This window comes from Episyrphus balteatus, chromosome 2 (assembly GCF_945859705.1).
Source record: "Episyrphus balteatus chromosome 2, idEpiBalt1.1, whole genome shotgun sequence".
Taxonomy (NCBI): domain Eukaryota; kingdom Metazoa; phylum Arthropoda; class Insecta; order Diptera; family Syrphidae; genus Episyrphus; species Episyrphus balteatus.
The window spans coordinates 32,739,363-32,759,398 of record NC_079135.1 but is presented as its reverse complement, the minus strand read 5'-3'; the positions used below and the strand labels follow the sequence as shown (position 1 = coordinate 32,759,398).

Genomic DNA, 20,036 nt, shown 5'->3' with positions numbered 1-20,036 from the left:
TGCATAACACTAAACTCCTGAACACGACTAGGTATTGGGCTAGCCATGACCAGAGCTCTTCTATTCTATACAAACTGAACTTGGTCAGTTCAAGGAGAACAATACCCAACCGTATGTAATGGGGAAAGGGATTTACGTTGGAAAGGTATTCTTTTAGTTTTTGGCAAATGTAATGAATTTATTTATACATGAATTATAGCTTTGGCGCGATGGGTTGTTATTTGAAGGAAGAAGTAATAAATCAATGTCAAAATAAAAAAAAAAAAACTTAAATTGAAGAATGTGAACTAGATGAATCATAGTTTTGTTGATTTATAGAAAATAAAATATTTGGTGTAAAAATTCAATTACATTTTTTTAACAAAATTTAATAAAAAAAAAAAAACATAAAATATTTGTTTTTGTACTTTTTATTAAAGTTTTTTAGTCTTATTCTATGCATCAACGAAACCAGTATTTGAAACTCCCTTTTCTTCTGCAGCAATTTTTTCATCTAATTCTAGTGGCAGTTTTTCAGTTTGGCTTCCTTGTGGTTTCCAGTCTTTTGTTGCTGAAAACAAAGCTTCTTTGTCCTGTAATTAAAAAGGAAAGAAAATATTGTTTAGTTTGGTATTTTTAAATAAATAAATAAAATTATAAATTTTTCGAATAATAAATTCTATTGGCTTAATTAAATTAATTTTCTTAGCCAATAAAACTTTGAATGAGAGAGCAGATTAAAGCAGAAAATGTAACAAAGGTAATATAATGGAACAAAAATTAATGGTCTCTTTTCTTTTGAAAAAAGAACACTCTTCCAATTTATGTTAATTATGTCTTTGAACTAATTTTTATGGGTTGGGTCGAAATCCCGAAAACCGAAAAGTCCCGAAAATCCAAAATCTAGAAAAGTTTAAACCCAGAAAATCAAAAAATCCTATAAATTGGAAGACGGACACTAGATTCTAGACACTAGAATCCTGAAAATCCGAAAATTTCGAAAACCCTAAATCGGGAAAACCCGAAATTCAGAAATTTGCTCAAATTTTTCATTTTATATAATTTTTCGGAATCCTATTTGGAGTTTTATGTTTTCGAGATTCTTTGATTTTCGTGAATTTGGGTTTTCTGGATTTTGGGGATCGTGTGTTTTCGGGATGCTAGATTTTTTTGGATTTTGGGTTTTCTAGATTTAGGATTTTCGCGATTTTTTTTTATGTCTTTTATGTCTTTGAACTAATTTTCGAAATCGAAAACCGAAAAGTCCCGAAATCTAGAGAAATTTAAACCCAGAAAATCAAAAAATCCTAAATTGGAAGACGGAAACTAGCCCAGTCTAGAAACCCCAGAATCCCGAAAATCCACAATCCTGAAAATCCGAAAATTTCGAAAACCCTAAATCGGAAAAACCCGAAATTCAGAAATTTGCTTAAATTTTTTATTTTATATAATTTTTCGGGATTAGGGAATCCTATTCGGAGTTTTATGTTTTCGAGATTCTTTGATTTTCGTGAATTTGGGTTTTCTGGATTTTGGGGATCGTGTGTTTTCGGGATGCTAGATTTTTTTGGATTTTGGTTTTTCTAGATTTTGGATTTTCGGGACTTTCGGCTTTTAAGATTTCGACCACAAACCGTCATATGCCTACTTAAAAACAAAAATTGGGTACTTTTTGTCCTTAGACATTTCAAACATCTGCACCTAAACGTTACCGTCATTTCTTATAAAAGCTAGGCTTACTTCATTGTTAAGGAAGTCAAACTCTAGCTATTTTAATTTTCAATATTATCAACAACCTACTCATGATTCTGTCACAGGTTGATGGATATGATATCAAACAACATGAACAAATACACAAACAAACAAACAAAAAACTAAAAAACAAACAAAGATGGGGAAAAGGGTTTCATTTAATTACAATATCCACTTTGTGTTGCAACAAAACTGACCAGCCAGCGGCAGCGGCGTTGACAGCAATTCATGTGATGACAATGAACTTATAGGCATTTAACCCGCTCAGTACCTTTAAGGATAAAGAAATGTAAATTAATGAACCTCTGTCACGCAACCAAGGATAAACATAAAAAATCGTTTTCAGAAACAAACAGAAAAAAAAGCAGTACGGGTATTTCAAAGAACTTCACTTAGGCCTCTTGAATTTTCCATTGGTACAATTTTTTTTTACTATGAAATTTTTTTTATTGTTTTCTACTGTGCTGACTTTAATTGAGCCAAAAGTCATATTTTATTCTGGTTAATGTTCATCGGCCATCAGTGTTTAGATGACCTCCATTAATGGGTATTTTTTTTTTGTCGTTGTTCGTTTTGTGAAGTATATAATAATTGCAGGGTCGGATGGTCGCTTTTGTAAAGTGTACTTTGGAAACAAAATGGCCGATATGGCTTGATATGTCCAGAACATTCAAGCAATCTATCTCAATGAAAAAAAAACGTGAAAAGACGTTTTGTTGTATTTTATAGAATGGGTATATATTTTATGTTTTATGATGACATCACTTCAACGTTAAGATGGCTTTTTATTTTTGTGTAAGATGGACGTAATTGCTTCAGCAATTTCGATAATGTCCTGTTGAGAGTGGTGATTTAGTAGTATTGTGTTAGATATTGTATTGTTTATCTGTCTTCATTTCATTTGGATTGCTTGCACATTTCGTGTAAGCACGCGTGCATATTAAATGGACTTTGAATGATAAATTATTGTTTGGCATGATTTAAGTGGAAGGGTATAATTTGATTAATAATTTTATCAAGTGAGTGCGAGAATTTTGATAAATAAGACTGTTAAACTCTATTTATGTTATATCGTTCAGGTGAAATGATATGGTAGGTACGTCTATTTTTTGTAGTTGCTTTCGGAAATGGCTTTCATGATTTCAAAAAGGGGCGTATACAGGTTTGCTTCTTGGGGGGGGGGGTCATGCCAATTTTTTTTTTTTTTTTTTTTTTTTCAAAAGTTTTGATAGCAGACATAAACCTGAAAATGGGCTTTTTAAATTATTAAACATTAAAATTTGTGCGTCTTGCATTTCGAATCGAAAATTCCGAATGTAGTTCTAAAAATAACCAAACAAAAACGGTATGAGATTCGTTTAAGTTTAAGAACGCTGCTGATGTGAAACGAAATTTTTCGTCGGTCTCCACGAGGGCAACGAAATGCTTGCGAAATCTGGACCGAAAAATACTCAAAAATTGCAAAACATAAATGAAAAAAAAGCAAACACGCATCGCAGAAAGACATGCAATGACAAAATGAACAACAAAAACAAACAAAAAAACTCAAAATGTCATTTTTCCACACAGAATGAATGTCCCCGGCAATTGTTTGTGTGCGAAAAAGAAGTTTAGACTTTCAATTTCGTTGTGCCGAACAGCGTACTACAGAACGAAAAGTTGAACGAAATTTTTGGTTTACCATTTCGTTGTTTCATTTTTGTATGGGATTTTTCGTTTCTTATCAGCAGCGTACTAGGTTTTAATTTTGGCCACTTGAGGCTATCCTCTCCTAAAAATAAAATGTACTGTACGAGTACTTCGATTGAATAATTTGCCTTAAAACAACTGTTCATTGTTCATTGCTAGCCCAGAAAGTTATAATAAAAATCGTTTTTACTTAATAACAGTTTTAACTTTTGAATTAAAAGTCTTCCTAACCTCAGGCAAACGAATCGCAAAGTTTTTTAAAAAAAATTGCATTTGAATATATAATTTTTTTTTAATTTTGTTTTAAAATTGTATAGGAATTTAAAATACCTCTATTAAAATGGTAAAGACAAAAAAAATAATTTTGGCGATATTTTGGAATTCGTCCGTTTTCAGGTATTAATCAGCGGCTTACAATATAAAAAACATTCAGTTGTATTTATTAGATTAAGCCCTGCTTTTTCAATCGTCAGATAGACTTTTAAAAGAATAAATGTCACTATAAAAAAAAACTTTTATTCCTAGGAATAAGCTCTAATTTAGGTTTATCTATAACTATTCAAAAAATTAGCCCTAAGTGATATTTAAAAATAATATTTAAATTGCCTTAGATAAGGTTGCTTACATTGCTTCTATAATTGGCTGGCCATTGATGATTAACAAATCGATAGTTGTTTCAAAAAATGCAACAGATCTAGCAAATTTAGTATGTACAAAATACTGTTATATTCTGTAAGCAAACAAAATTCACCAAATTTTATCAGACGAATGTATTGAACTGGAACATTGCAAAAAACTAAAAAGATTTGAGAAATGATATCCTTCTTTAACATTTTGCCGATGACGAATTTTATCAACAGAATTGACCTCCACACAGCATATTTTATTCACTTCATCATATAAAAAAATAGAAGATATGGCTGCTTCTTTTATTTGCTGGTAAGCAGTGTCTTGCCCTTAAGATATTATTTTTGTTTACCTACCAGATTCAATTTCTTTTAAAAAGCTTTGAATATAATACTTATCCGGATTTTGTTTCCATACAAAACTCTACAGCACAGCTCAACTAATATTATCGAACGAATCAAAATAATCCTAATCCAGCATAGCGTTCGCTAAAAATATGACCACATAACCAAAATATGGTAAAATAGTTTGTTTGAATACCAAAAATTTTTTTTACTTTTAATTTTCGTTCATGTTCTAAAACTTCAACATTTTGAAAATAATCTTACTCAAGAGATTTCAGTATCACATAACAAATTCTTTTTTAATTTCTGAGTTCTTGGGGGGGGGGGGGGGGGGTCATGACCCCGTGACCCCCCCCCCCTTGTATACGCCGTTGATTTCAAAAAGTTTTTTTATGGATACTTAGTTATTTGTTTTTAAAAAATATGCATGTCCTATCTCACAAAAGACTTTTAATAAAAACCTAGTTTATTATAAAATGTTTCGGGTGATAAGATAATAATTTCTATCAGAATGCATTGTTTTGCTAAACGGTGAAAAAAGACCACATAGAATTAAGCGGATACCACCTTAATTTAAGCGGATTTCTGCATTGTTTTTTGTTAAGATGACTTCCAACTTAATAGACCAGTGCCAATAATTTTTGAAAATAAAAAAATTATTAGCAGCATATGGGTGGTGGGAATATTTAGGATAAATGGTATATGAAAGGGGAAAAATAAATTGCCCACAAAAAACTATTAGAAAAATATACTTTGATTTCTATAAAAAAAACTTTTTGACTAGTGAAATCGAACAAGGCATTCGATTTTTTCTGCCCTGTTCGATTTCACTAGTCAAAAAGTTTTTTTTTTATAGAAATCAAAGTATATTTTTCTAATGGTTTTTTGTGTGCTGAGCTCGAATCTGAAGTCAGAAAAATTCTATCACATCACGTTTTTGACATATTACCATGCTAAAAATCAGAAAAATAGTGTTTGGGACGTTCAAAATTCAATATCTCAAAAACTTTGCACGTTAGAGCTATTCTAGTGCTTGATTCAAATTGAAAATATCAATGACCATTAGAAAAGTATAATTTGGTTTCTATGGAAAATTATTTCTTGCCAATATTACTGTCATTTACGGAAAAATCAATTTTAAAAATAGTTTTTTTGTTTTTTTTTTCAATTATTCTTAATATTTTCTAAAACAAAAGTATAGTTTTTCCACACTATCTTTAAAAAACGGTTTTAAGCTAAATAATTGCATTCCAAACTTTTCAAAAATCAAAAATTTTTTCGGTAACTTTTTTGATTGAAAAATAGGCTATTTTTTCAAATTAAATTCGTCAAAAATCCAAAAATTAACTTTTTGCTCAAAAAACATTTTTAATAGATAAAAAACATAACAAAGTAATTTATAACCAAGTTTAGTTAAAATCCAACTATTTTTGTAAAAGATAAAAATAAAAAATAAAAAAATCGTATTTTTGCATTTTTTTCAATATTTTTAAGGTTATAGAAAAAAATTGTTTGAGTAAAAGTTGTAGACATTTATACTACCTACAACTTTTGCATTTGATTTTTTTCGATAGGACGTCTAGTTTTGACAGAAATCGTAAAAAACCATGATTTTTGACACCCACCCCACTTTTTCGCCCACCCACCCCCTTTCCCCCAATTTTTTTGTGGGCAATTTATTTTTCCCCTTTCATATACCATTTATCCTAAATTTTCCCACCACCCTTATGCTGCTAATAATTTGTTCAACTTTTGCCTTCTGAAAACCGGATTGGCACTGGTCTATAAATTGAGATGACAAATCACATTAATTTCTTGAATGCACAAATTAAAAAAAAAGAACTGGCAGCCACCGGGGATCGAACCTACAACTGTTGGGCTACTAGGCGAGTGCATTACCATTGTGCTATCTCACTGTTGGAAATGAGTATGATAAACTGCAAGTAAAGCTAAAGTGTGACTAAAATTTTAAAACTAACTTTTTTTTGTTAAAATAAGATGAAGTTCACCTTAAATTTAACTGAGTTTAAGTGGAATCACATTATTTTAAGCGGATATCTTTTAATTTTAAGGTTATGAAATTTAATGTGCGCATCATCTTATTTTAAGTTGACATTTTTTTCTCCGCGTAGGATAGGGGGAATATAACGACGAACATCGAACAAACATCAGTGATTTAAGAACTGATTTTTATTTAACTTGGCATTGTAACCTCGTGATAGTGTATTTAAAAAGCCGCTGTACAAAAAAAGAAAAGTGTTTGTTACATCGCATAGCCTATAACAAGTGTATAAGAAAGATGCTTTCAATGACACCTCATTTGTCAAATAGCGATGAGTGGTTTAAAAGCAATAATAATAGAGAAGGATGAACGAAATAGTTAATAAAAAGTTCGTAATCACATGTGCCTAAAGAAAATGCCGATTTTTCAAATACTTAAAAAAAAAACATTAGAAAATGCGTTATCTGTGGCCAATTTTTTACTATATCAAAATCTAACAAACCAAAAAATACCAGTTTTTGAAATCTATACCACTTCACCTGAATCGAAAAATTTCCTTCCTTTATCACGTCTAAGTGGTTTTGAAAAACCTCTAAGTTTCGAAAGCGAAGCGTTGTATGCGCCTGTTTTAGAAATTCTAATGAAAAGAAACTAATTTAATACTAACCCCCAGAATACAAATAAAAAAGCACTCTAAAAAAATTACTGTAAATTCAATCTTATTTCAACAAATAGTTGAATTCACATTCAGATTAAAATCACGATTCGTTTCGATAAAACCATGGGCATTTTTCGTTAAATCACAAATCACTATGAAAAAATGCATGAATTCTTCGGTCAAATTACGGATTGCGCTGATTTAATCAAGTGTTGCCTCGGTAAAGCCACTGCTCGCTTCTATAAAACTATGGACATTCCCCATAAAATCACAAGTTGCGGTTACGGTAAAACTACGAGTGTCTTCCGTAAAATCACGGCTTCCCTGACAAAATCACGGATCGCTCCTGTAAGATAATGGACTTTCTTCGTCGAAATTCTCGTTACCTCCCTGGTAATATCATTAATTGACCCAGTAAAGTAACGTACTTCCTCGTTAAAATTGCGAGTTCCTTCGATAAAATTACGTTCTTTCATGGCAAAATCACTTTGGTAAAATCAAGTATCGTGCTTGTAGAGCCAAAGGCTTACCAAGTTGGACTGTGAAATCTTATGCCTTTTCAGTAATATTACGAATTTTCATGAGGACTTCTCTAGTACAATTACGGGTTCCCTTAATAAAATGACGGAGCGCTCCGGTAAAATCAAGGGCTCCCTCCGTAAAATCATAGATTATTACAATAAAATCAAGCGTTTCCTCTGCAAAATTCCGAGTCTCCTCGATAACGTTACGGGATTTCTTGGTAAAATCGCTTGGGTGAGATGCAATGAAAGTAAAATGAAAAGCTTCCCAGGTAAAATCACAAGTTCAACCGTAAAAGCATGGGCCTCCTAGGTAAAACTACCAGTTTCTTCACGTTTAAAATCACTGCCTTCTCAAATAAAATCACCGACTCCCTTATTCAATCACAGATTGATCCGAATTGTATACGGGTCAGATAGTTCTAAGACATAATTAGTGAATCATCGCCTTCCTCGGTAAAATTACAAGTGTCCCCGGTAAACTCATGGGCTTGAATGGTAAAAAACCAGATTACTACACTGAATACAAAAGTTGACTCGGATCGCTCCGGTAAAAAATCACAGTCTTCCTTGATAAAATGACGAATTGTTCAAGTCAAATCTCAAATTTTACCGTAAAATCACGGAAATATAAAAAATCCTTCCAGTAAAATCAGGGACTGCCCCCGTAAAATCACAATTGTCTCCGAAAAAACACATTGTTTAGTTAAGAAACATGTGAAAGATTTCATCGGTAAAATCACGGTCTTTGCTGGTAAAATCACGGATAATTTTGGTAAAATCAGAATTTGTTTCCCTGAAAAATTGAAAAATTTTCCCCCATAAGATTATACCTGCTCCTTCCTGTTAAAATCGTGTTACCTCGGTAAGTTTACGGGGACTCCCATGGTAATATTATGGATTGATCAGCTGAAATCACTGACCTTTTCAATAAAATCATGGATTTCTTTGTTAAAATTACAAATTGCTCACACAAAATAAAGGACTTTTCTGATAAAATTACGGAAATATGAAATTGTGCCAGTAAAATCAAGAGTTGTCCCGTTTTGGTGAGAACATTTTTTTTTTTCTCAAAAATAACTTTGTTTTTCAACACTCTCTCTTTAAATATATTAAAAACTGCAATCGTTATTTCTATTACCAACTTGTTGACGTATAAAATATTCTGTTTATTTTTTTTTTGCACAAAACAAATCTAATACGCTTCAAAGTTTTTCTGCATTTATCCTTTCATACAAACAGAATAAACAGCTACTCTAGATACTATATTCCTCTCTATATCCTCTATTTGCCGGAAAAGTGCATATTTGTCGAATAATATTTCCTGGGCGCCGCGCTTTATCGGCGGACAAATTTGTGTTTCGTGTTTGAAAATTTACCGCCACCCACACACACAACCACGCCCCAACCAAATTTGTCGTCACAACAAGAAATACACACAAAATTAATGGTTTTGTTTTATTTTATATCATGAAACTATTGTCACCCACAAATAGCTCTCAAAATCCATACAAACACACACACATATACAAACAGAAAATGAAAGAAATATAGCAAAAGAGTAGAAATCCGCATGTTAGATAAAATTCGCACACAATTTTGGCGGAAACACCAAAAACACTGGACCATAAATTCTAATCGGATATAATGCTACTTAAAGTCACAAAACTATTTTTGTGCTTTTCACTGAATTTTTCTTCTATGTGTGTGTGTGTGTGTGTGTATATGAGTTTTGTCTGTGTGTGTGTTTGAATGATGTTTGTTGAATTTGCAAAATACAAAACAGTAAAAGTGTTGCTAAAATTTTACAAAACATACACTCGAATAAATTTATAATGACTAACGGTATATTGCCATTGTCACTGGCTAACATACCAACAAAAAAAAAAAGTCAATGGGAATAATCGTCTTTGCGGATATTTGTTGGAATCATTAAATTAGTCGATTGGAGAAGCCTTTTTCAAGAGGAGTTACTCGGCTCTACAATGCATTGCACATAACTGGTATTCTAGTATCGATCGGTTTTTCTCTTGTATTTTAGACGGGTGTTAGTTTTTTAGAGGGTAATGTGTGTGTGTGGTGTGAAATTCACATTAATACCAGCCAAAACACTCAATAGAAACCCCATATTTGGCTAGCGAACGCGTTAAAACCCCTTAACAAAACCGGGATTTGCCTATAAAATCCAATGCGAGATAATGTAAAACCTATTTAGTGCGGTTGTCACTGCCAATCGAAACTTATCCAACGGCTAAACTCACATTTTGGCTGTTTTGGTTTTTGTGCATTACGTGTTGAAGGACTTTTTGGCTCTTTATATTCTTCTCTTTTGCTCCCCCTTATCCTAGTTATATTTCTCCCCACATTCGATCGCATTATCATTACTTGCAGAAGTGCAGTGTGTTTCGACTTTTGACTATAGACTTTATATGCATAGAGAATGGATATAGTGGTGTAGTGTTTTGTGGAATGAAGGGAACATTTTATCAGGCTAGAACCCAGTTTGAAATATTGAAAATGCTTTGGATATTTCCTTGGTATTTGATGGGAAAGAAAGGACCATGGGAATGAGGGTGGTCTGTATGAGTAAAATGTAGAATGTAGTTTCAAGAGTGTCTGCTCAGGGTAATTAAAATTGTTGGAACAGGACTGAAAAGTGGACATGTATGTAGTAACGTCTGCTAATGATGTGGAAAATTAGCTGACCATTTAGTTCAGAGAGGACTATTGAAGTGACCTTTCGGTTCAAATATGACTTTTGTTTAAGAATCTGCCTTTTCATTGGCAAATTTTTCTGTCTTCAAATAAAATTCATTGACTAAAAAAAAATTAATTAATTGAGACAGCAAACAAATTTGCATGTTAAAGCTCATTTATTTCATGTCTATTTAAATTGTTCACTTCCTCTTTCTCCTCCCAATATTGTCACCACATTAAACTATACTTAAAAATTAAAAAAACAAAAAAATGGAAAAAAAAATAACCAAATGACATGAAAATTCGATTTATAAATTGTTTAAAATCAATATTTTAAAACTCAAGTGACCTCGAGGGCATTTTATATATGTTAAAGATAGCCTGTGTATTGTAATCAATTAATTACCCAACGTTAATTCTTGTTAAGAGTATATGCCCTGTTGTCAATTACCCTCTCGTTTGTTATTAATTTACCTTTCGGTGACCTTCCAATATATATATTAAATATTTATGTTCATAGTAATCATTGACACCACACTTTAGTGGTGTATAGGCACAACAAAAATAGGTAACTTGATATCTATTTTATCATATTTACATAAAGGTTAATAAATTAAATTTGACCAGAGTTATATAATATCTATAAAATTTTCGTTAAAAAAATTAATTTAAAATAAAATTTAAACTTACCCATCCATCTTTATAAAGTCGATAGATAACAAATGCAGGAAATGGAATTAATGTACAAGCTCCCATTAGCCATCCTAACAAATCAGCCCATACAGGAAATTTGTAACCATTGAAAGATGTTGGTTTGATGTCGTAGAGGATAAATACAAACACCGCCTTTATGAAAAAAAAATAACAATAGTTAATAAGAATTTTGAGAGGTAATTCAATTTAAGTGTTAAAGATTTCTTACAAATGATGCAATTGGTGTTATAATTTTCCACACAAGACTCCAATAAAATCTTATAGCTGAACATAGACTTATTCCCATTTCGAGCATGTTATCAAAAGCTTTTTCCATACCATAAATCCATGATATAATTACAACCTGAAATTGGAAAAAAAAAAATAAATGAAAATATTGTTTATTATTTATTTTTCAAGACGAAAGTTTTAAATGTTGCAAAAACTTAAATTCGCCTATTTTACTGTGTCAAACATTTATTTTACTATCCAAAAAGTATTTAAAAATTAAAAAACCTAAACCAAGGTTTTTTTTTATTTTTAAATACCTACATAAAATTTGTTTTCAACCTGTATAATTTTTTTTTTTTTTTCAAAAATGAAAACATAACCTAAAATGTCATCAGCTACTAAGCCAATATATTAAATATTTGCATAGAGCTATAAATAAGGAATAATATTTTTTTTTCTCTTTTTGTTTCAGAAAACTTAAAAGAAATGTTTTGGTTAGTGTTTTAAATGTAAAAATCTCCAATTAAGTAGTTAGTCTTCCAATTACTTGATTCCAGGTAATGAGAGTTTTGCGCAAAATGTACGGGAATCTCTTTCACTAGTGAATCTACTCTCCTCATAATATATTTTTCGAAAAAAATTTATTAGAAAATTTAAAACAAACAAAAATTGTATGAATTCATGTACTAGGCTTAATAGATATGTAATTGGTACCAAAAATTAAAAAAATATTTTTTGGACTACCATAATGGAAATACGTCATCAATATCACAAAAAATTTCATGAGAAACTTTATCACTGTAACATTGTCTTAAAAGTGATTTTTGTTTCCTGAGACATAATTTCTATGGAGTTTGGTATTAACAACATAAGTCCAAAATCATCGTTTTGTGATTAATGTATTTTAAAGTTAGAAAAAATCCTCCAAATCCAGTTTTATTATATGCAAATATATTTGGATGCAATTTTTTTTTTTAAATAATAGTATTTACAGAAATAAGGTAAAACATTTTAATTTTTAAGCGCATTTATATGTTTTAACTTTTAAGTGAGATATGTTGTTTTGACGAAACTATTTTTCGTTCAAAAATAAGATTATTTCGAGTTGTTCCTTAGTGCCAATATTGGAACTACATAGTTTTTTTTTTTTAAATTTAAATTTTTCGGACTTAGCGCGTTTACTTTTATTTTTTTTTTTAAAACGAATCAATCGATTGAAATATTTCCCGTCATTGATGAAAAAAGCAAAGGAACTGAGTTGTGCTGTTTTGACCATACACTTATTTAAACGTTTTAATATTTTTGCTTGGTCAAAACAGCACAAGTTGGAGTTATGCCATTATGATCAAACATAATTATAGAAAAAGGAGTTAAGTGTGTGGTTATGGCCATTGAATATCTTTGGAACTAGTTTACTTAGAGTTATGCCTTTAAGGCCAAACGAAAATAGGTTTTTGTTTTTTAAATAGTTCTGCATACTTAACTCATTTTGAGTGTTAAATTCAAAATGATGGATCTCCCCCCAAATTGGTAAAATTAAATTTTTTTTACCTACTTAATATGTATTTAGCACCTAGATACTCGGGACCTAAAAACTAAACTTAAAAATCACGGTTGCACAGTGAAAAAAACTTTATACAACAAGTATCAGCTGATGGTTTGAAATATTTCAAAAATGGCACTTCTCGTAATGAATATACTACACTTAGGAGCAAAAAAAAAAACCGGAATCAAATTAATTTTTGTATTAAAAACAAAAATTGCAATGGATAAAATATTTTTTCTTCAAGTCTCATGGTCTCATTTTAAAGCTTGAATTTTTTAACTTGAATTGTTGGGAAAAAAAAATAAAAATGCATACGATAGTATTAGCGCTATCTGTCAATAAATTGCACTTCATTTTTATTTTCTTAGTGTTAAATTTTCCAGATATTCTCTGTTTTAATTTCAGTATTTTTTGCTTACATAACTACTTCATTTATGTTGATCGGAAATGTATAAAGTGAACAGATTTTTAAGTTTATTTACTTAAAGCTTTTGATTCAAGCTTTTCATTACCATTACCATTACCATTAACATTCATGTATGTCAATTAGATTCTGATCAGTTCTCGTTTTTACAGAACGCAGTTTGATTCCAATTTTTTGCTTATAAGTGTATTTCTAACAGACGATTCTGTGTGAAAGTATGGCTAAAAATCTAAATTTCTGAGACCCGCATCTGAAATTTTATATACTTTTTCAAATTAAATTTGATATTATCCCTCTACACAGTATGCACTTTCCAAAAGATGCAGACAGATGATATTTTTTTTAATTCAAGACATTTTGATTGAAATTTGGGACTTTTTTTAAACTTCATAAAATATCAATTTACCTAATAAAATTAATTAGTTCATTAAATGAATAATCAAAAGAATTTATTTACTTTTTTGTGTTTTTAAATAATTCAGTTAAAAAAAAAAGTTACGAATACGCCACAGTGAACAATGTGAAAATTAAACTGTATTCGTAATAATTGATAATAATCTTATTTCTATATAACGCAACGATACTATTAGACGTTTTATTAATTTCAATTTTAAAAAAATAAAACGGCATTTCGTAATCAGAAAAAAAAACGGTACCTAGTCAATAATGCATTTTTCTTAGTAATATTATGTAATATTTTGTATGTCAAGGCTAAAAAAAAAATTTAGGTGTCTCATCTTTAACTTAGAGTTTATATCCCGGCCTTTACATAATTTCGTAGGAAGCACTTTTTTCGAACATTCTGATAACAAATGGAGTTATTATCTAACCCTGCCTTAATGGCTTTAGAAGATGTTTTTGCAAGACAGCCATTAGCACGGAAATTCTAACTTAGAATTATGTACAACGAACATATTCGTAATCACGGACTACTTGTAGCATTCACAAGCCCCGGTAAACTCTCTTGTGCCTGGTCTAAATTTTCGATCTGTAATCCGAATAAATCCTTCTACCAAAGTTGAAACAATTTATCAAATTTATCAAAAAAAGAAATAATTTAATTTTCCCTCTCCCAGCTAATTTAGTACATTTTAATGCATTTAAAAACATTTCAAATCCATTAAAATGATTTTCATGCTTTGTTGTTTTTCATATACATACAAATGCACATATTTACATATCTAACTTGTACCGTGCGTTGGTTGTTGGTCGTCGTTTTGCATAAAGCGCTTTGCTCAGATAAATTATTACCTATGCCGGGTTCGGGTTCGTTATCAACAGTTTGCAAAACTAACATTTGGTTCAACAGTTTGAACAAACCACTATATAACCTCTTTGTATATTCCCCCCCTCCAACCATACCCTCACAGAGTATATACAATTTACAATATCTACTCTCTGGCTTAATGAACCCCAGTTCGCCCTGAGTTTACCCACAACAACCGACCAAAACTAAAACTCAACCAGATTAACCCATTTTGGGTGAAGCTTCTGCTTCTGCTTTCAACTTCTGGTTTCCGCTTTCTCTCCTCAACTTCAGCTGGCTCTGCACTGATTATTACTGCATCTCTCTGTGTAAATTAGCACTAAACCACTCTAGGGGCACTGTTATAGTGTTTTAGCCTAAATTATGGAGGCACATATCGGTGTTGTGCCATCAGGCGATTGTCAAATAAAATATTTGTCATGAGTACAAAGTATAGGTATACGTGTGGACCGCATAGACGAGACGGAAGGACGTACTACGAATTTGTAGTCCGAGGTTTCCAGAATCGAAATTCACTCCCCCCAAAAGGTCGCAAAAGGTACTAATATACTACTACCGCCCTCTACAGTTGCTCTTAATTAGCCCCAGCAATAATTAGAACTTATATGCCATATGGGGAACAAGTCACACCAATTTATTGTTCCTAATTCCAGCGGCAGTGGAAGCCTTGTCGAAAGCCAGAGAACTTGTTCCACAGCTGCCAATTACCTATAAACCCACCAAAACTAACCACCTGACATACTATGGCCTGGTATATTGTAATGGCATTGATTGCGGCACTGAAATGATGACGTGGCGCGAGCGAGATGTGTGGAGGACGCGGACGGGACGTAGTGCAACGTATATGTATAAAGGCGCAGCAGGTTACCCCTTTCAAATACCAAAAAGGGGCTGCATAATTTCAGAGGCAATCAAAATCAACAAACCTTGCTTTGCTGCTGAAGATTGATTAACGAAATCAATAATTAATGGCTAATTTGTGTTGAACATTAGTTAGTCGGTTTTGCTGGTGTGGTCGATTGGCCATAAACTAGTGGCATGATGGTTAAGGCTGAATTACAAAATTTGTGTGGATATATTGGCAGGGATTTTATAGAAACCTAAGCGAAAATCAATAAAAATAATAATTTTATATTATTTTCCCATAATGAATGTTTAAAATATGGGTTTCATACATTTTTAATCATTTTTGGAGTCAGAATGACAAAAAATTGACAAGGTTAGAATTTTTGGAATAAGGATTGGGGGATGATAAATTTGCATTGAAGTTATCCCAAGACCAAATATTAAATAAAAAAAAACATTTCCCTCCCCGGTACCATTTAGTGACATCATTTTCAATTTTTTTTGTTTTTTTTAAACTTACCTCAGCAAGTCCCAAGAGTAAAATAGCCCACGAAGCTGTATGCCATTCCATCAAAGTAAACAAATAAATGCCACCATTACAGACCATTGGTATTCCGGCAACAAAGCAAGCTATACACACTCCGGCTGTGACACGCCAGTGATGGTCCCTCAAGTGCGGCCACTGATCAATGAGTGACGTACAAATAGCTTCGATGCCACCAAACTGGGATCCCATGCCCAATGTGAACATCATCAAAAAGAATGCCACGGACCAAACATGTGGCAGAGGCATCATCAGAACAGCCTTTTGTTTGTGTTGAGTTTTTTTTTTTTGTCATTTTTATCAAAAGTACAGGTGCCAAGAGAAAAAAGAGAAAGAAAAAAAAAAAAAGAGAGAAAGAAAATATTTTATTAAAATCCGACATAAAACAAATATTTGTTAAAGCACTTTTTTTTTTTGTTTATATGCATTCAGAAAAATGAAAGGACGACACACTCTTCGTGAAAAATAAAAAAAAAAATAAAATAAAATTCAACTTACCTCCGGGTAGGCTATAAATGCTAATCCTGGACCAGACTGCACCACCTCATCCACAGGTACGTCAATATTTTTTGCCATAAAGCCAAGGAATGCAAATACGGGAAAGCCAGCATAAATGCACGTAAAAACATTTGTAATTGAAACAAAGATCGTATCTCGATGGCAGTTGTTATTGAACTGGAAAAATGAGAAAAAAAAGCGAAAAGGATTTTTTTATTCAGCTAAAATTTAAATTTAAGATTTTCTTTTGTAATTAATGCTTTTCGTTTAAAAATAAGTTTATCTCATATGTATCTAAGGCCCAATTTATTCACTCTCCATTATTTTTAAAGGCTAAATTAAAAATTATAAAACTGTCAAATCGCATACACATTTTAAAATTTCCCTTTTTTAATGGCGACTTTAAATTTAATGGACTGTGAATAAATTGGACCTAAAACCTATTGTATTTGATTTTGATTATTTTTCTAACTTCAAATATTGATTAAATAACTTTGTGTTATTAAAAATATTTTAAAAGGACCGGTGAACAGGAGCTATTTTACAAAAATAAAAAAATTAAATTTGAAAATGACTAATTCGATAAAAGTCTTAAAATCACCAATTTCAAATGGCTTCTCAAGTTTTGTTTGGGATAAGTATAAAAAATGTCAATGTGAGGTGACCTAATCGAAAGGCTCAGGCTAATACTTAATTTTTTTAGTTCGCAAGTTCATAAATCTTTTATAGCTTCAGCTTAAATACAAGATTAGCCGATTGACTTTAAACTTGATAAGTAGAGTAGAAGTTTTTGGAGAGTGTACAGAGTAGTTTTTGGAGCTATTTTTTTTTTGACTGAAAATGGAGGTGTACAAATTTTGAAAAAGTAATTTTTTTTTAAAAAGGGCGCCTACAATTTTGTTAAAGTGGTTTGAATTTCTCCCAAGTGAATATTTCAATGTCAAAATTATAAATATGTAAAAATATAAATTTTGTTTATAAAAAATATTATACAGGGTGTCCCACAGTCACCGCCCCAAACAAAAACCATGGATTCCTGAGGTCATTTTAAGTCGAAAAACTTAAGAGGTAATTTTCTCGTTTTCGCCCCGTTTTCGAGTTACCACGGTTTTTATGATTTTTGTTCTCTTTTCCCTTATCTGGCTTTATCTTTGCCAAACTACGTTTGATTTGAAACATTTTTTTACAACCAATCTAGAATTTAGTACAGTTTTAGTTTGTCACAAAACTTTTTTTCTGCGGACAACCGTTTCTCCACAATTTTGCATCAAACACAATTTTCTTTGTTTTTTAAGTTGTTTTTTACACTTTCATATCATTTAAGTCAAAAAAAACACGTTAATGAGTATTAATTTTTTGTGCTTTTTATTAAAGCCCAGTTTATTTTCATAAAAAATAAGTTTTATTTCATAGTAAAGGCTACTGAAAGTAATTAAAAAAAATAAACAAACTGAGTGAATTAAAAAAAAAATAATTTTTAAATACAAAATTAATTTAAATGGATTAAAACTTTTTCTGAGCCTTATCTTTTTGTTCATTTCTTAACCACAATAGCTCAGGAAAAGTTTTTAATTCATTTAAATTAATTTTGTATTTAAAAATTATTTTTTTTTTAAATTCACTCAGTTTGTTTATGTTTTTTAATTACTTTTAGTAGCCTTTTTTAAGAAATAAAACTTTTTTTTTATGAAAATAAACTGGGCTTTAATAAAAAGCACAAAAAATTAATACTCATTAACGTGTTTTTTTGACTTAAATGATATGAAAGTGTAAAAAACAACTTAAAAAACGAAGAAAATTGTGTTTGATGCAAAATTGTGGAAAAACGGTTGTCCGTAGAAAAAAAAGTTTTGAGACAAACTAAAACTGTAATAAATTCTTGATTGGTTGTAAAAAAAATATTTCAAATCAAACGTAGTTTGGCAAAGATAAGGCCAGTTAAAGGACAAGAGAGTAAAAATCATAAAAACCGTGGTAACTCGAAAACGGGACAAAAACGAGAAAATGACCACTTAAGTTTTTCGACTTAAAATGACCTCAGGAATCCATGGTTTTCATTTGATATTAATTATTTTTCTAACTTCAAATATTGATTAAATAACTTTGTGTTATTAAAAATATTTTAAAAGGACCGGTGAACAGGAGCTATTTTACAAAAATAAAAAAATTAAATTTGAAAATGACTAATTCGATAAAAGTCTTAAAATCACCAATTTCAAATGGCTTCTCAAGTTTTGTTTGGGATAAGTATAAAAAATGTCAATGTGAGGTGACCTAATCGAAAGGCTCAAGCTAATACTTAATTTTTTTAGTTCGCAAGTTCATAAATCTTTTAGCTTCAGCTTAAATACAAGATTAACCAATTGACTTTAAACTTGATAAGTAGAAGTTTTTGGAGAGTGTACAGAGTAGTTTTTGGAACTATTTTTTTTTTGACTGAAAATGGAGGTGTACAAATTTTAAAAAAGTATTTTTTTTTTAAAAAGGGCGCCTACAATTTTGTTAAAGTGATTTGGATTTCTCAAAAGTCAATATTTCAATGTCAAAATTATAAATATGTAAAAATATAATTTTTGTCTATAAAAAAATATATATAAACAAAAAATAAATTTTGAAAAATAAGTCTCATCGAATTTTAAGAAAAATGTTGAATTTTTTGTTTTTGTTTTTTTTTTTTCGGGTTATTGATATACCCATCACCTTAACCCATTTCCGGCTAGCGTTGCCTTTTCGCAACGTCATATTTGAAGACTTCTGGAGCATAACTAGTTAAAAATTGAAATAAACTAAAAATTGATTTGGAAAGATAGTTAATTAGGTAATTTTATGCTTTCAAAGAATGGGATTTTGTGCAGTATTCATCGAAGTATTTTGGATTAATCAGGATATAACATTTCTTTGGGTATCCACAAAAAATGTTCTAGGTAAATTCTAGTTTTGGCATTGGTGTTTCCTTTCAAATTTATTGGAAATGCAATCTACCATCCATACTTTTAGCAACGCTTCATGCAGCGCATTTGATAGTTAAATAAAATTGGCCAGTTCCACTTTTATACTCGAATTCGAATCCGATAAATTGCTTGTAGCGTTATCATATAAATCAATTCCTCCTATCGTTATGTTGTATTCACGAATTGAATTTGGCAATGGAATGTTGACAAGTTTTCACATTATTCGATCAAACCGTTTTGTCTGATTGATGGATCCATCAAATGATTTAATAATAACTTTAACAATTGTTGTTCCATTAGCGAACAGGTGCATACAGTTTCGCTATCGAATGCAAAATCAATGAAACCACGACTTTTTCTCAATTGTTTGAGTTCGGTCAACTCTGATTTACCACTTCTATTTTCACGAACTATGAATGTAAATACAATACAAGAGTTGGTTTTTCGCTATGCATTGAGAATAAATCAAATTACCTGTTAGAAAGACGATATTTTAGGTGGTGAGGATTAAAAAAATTGTCGATTGTTACCGGGTGCTGATTTTGTTTATCGATTTTTGAAAGGAATCAATTCAGAGAAGTTTTCACTATAGGTACTTGCACTACCATAAGGAATGAATGAACTAGGCACTTTTATCATTTTTTTTTTTTTGAAAACATCATACATACTGTCATCAAAACGATGTCGCAAGTGTTCCAGCCAATCCGTTTTTTCCTGCAAAAAATGTAATATCTCGAATTATATCCAAAATGCTTCGATGGGTACCA

At 30.9% G+C, this 20,036-nt stretch overlaps 1 protein-coding gene across 3 annotated transcripts in view; it reads right to left on the bottom strand.

Annotated features, from left to right (window-relative positions):
* Positions 1 to 394: 394 nt before the first annotated feature.
* LOC129909056 (sodium- and chloride-dependent glycine transporter 1-like) overlaps positions 395 to 20,036 on the bottom strand; it is a 53,947-nt gene continuing 34,305 nt past the window's right edge. For all 3 annotated transcript variants that reach the window (XM_055985997.1, XM_055985999.1, XM_055985998.1), the window contains exons 8-12: positions 16,319 to 16,495; positions 15,797 to 16,081; positions 11,192 to 11,326; positions 10,960 to 11,115; positions 395 to 572 (exon numbers count right to left, since the gene is read on the bottom strand). In XM_055985997.1, the coding sequence (XP_055841972.1) occupies positions 435 to 572; positions 10,960 to 11,115; positions 11,192 to 11,326; positions 15,797 to 16,081; positions 16,319 to 16,495 (891 nt within the window). In that variant the 3' untranslated portion in view covers positions 395 to 434. The remainder of the gene's footprint in view (positions 573 to 10,959; positions 11,116 to 11,191; positions 11,327 to 15,796; positions 16,082 to 16,318; positions 16,496 to 20,036) is intronic.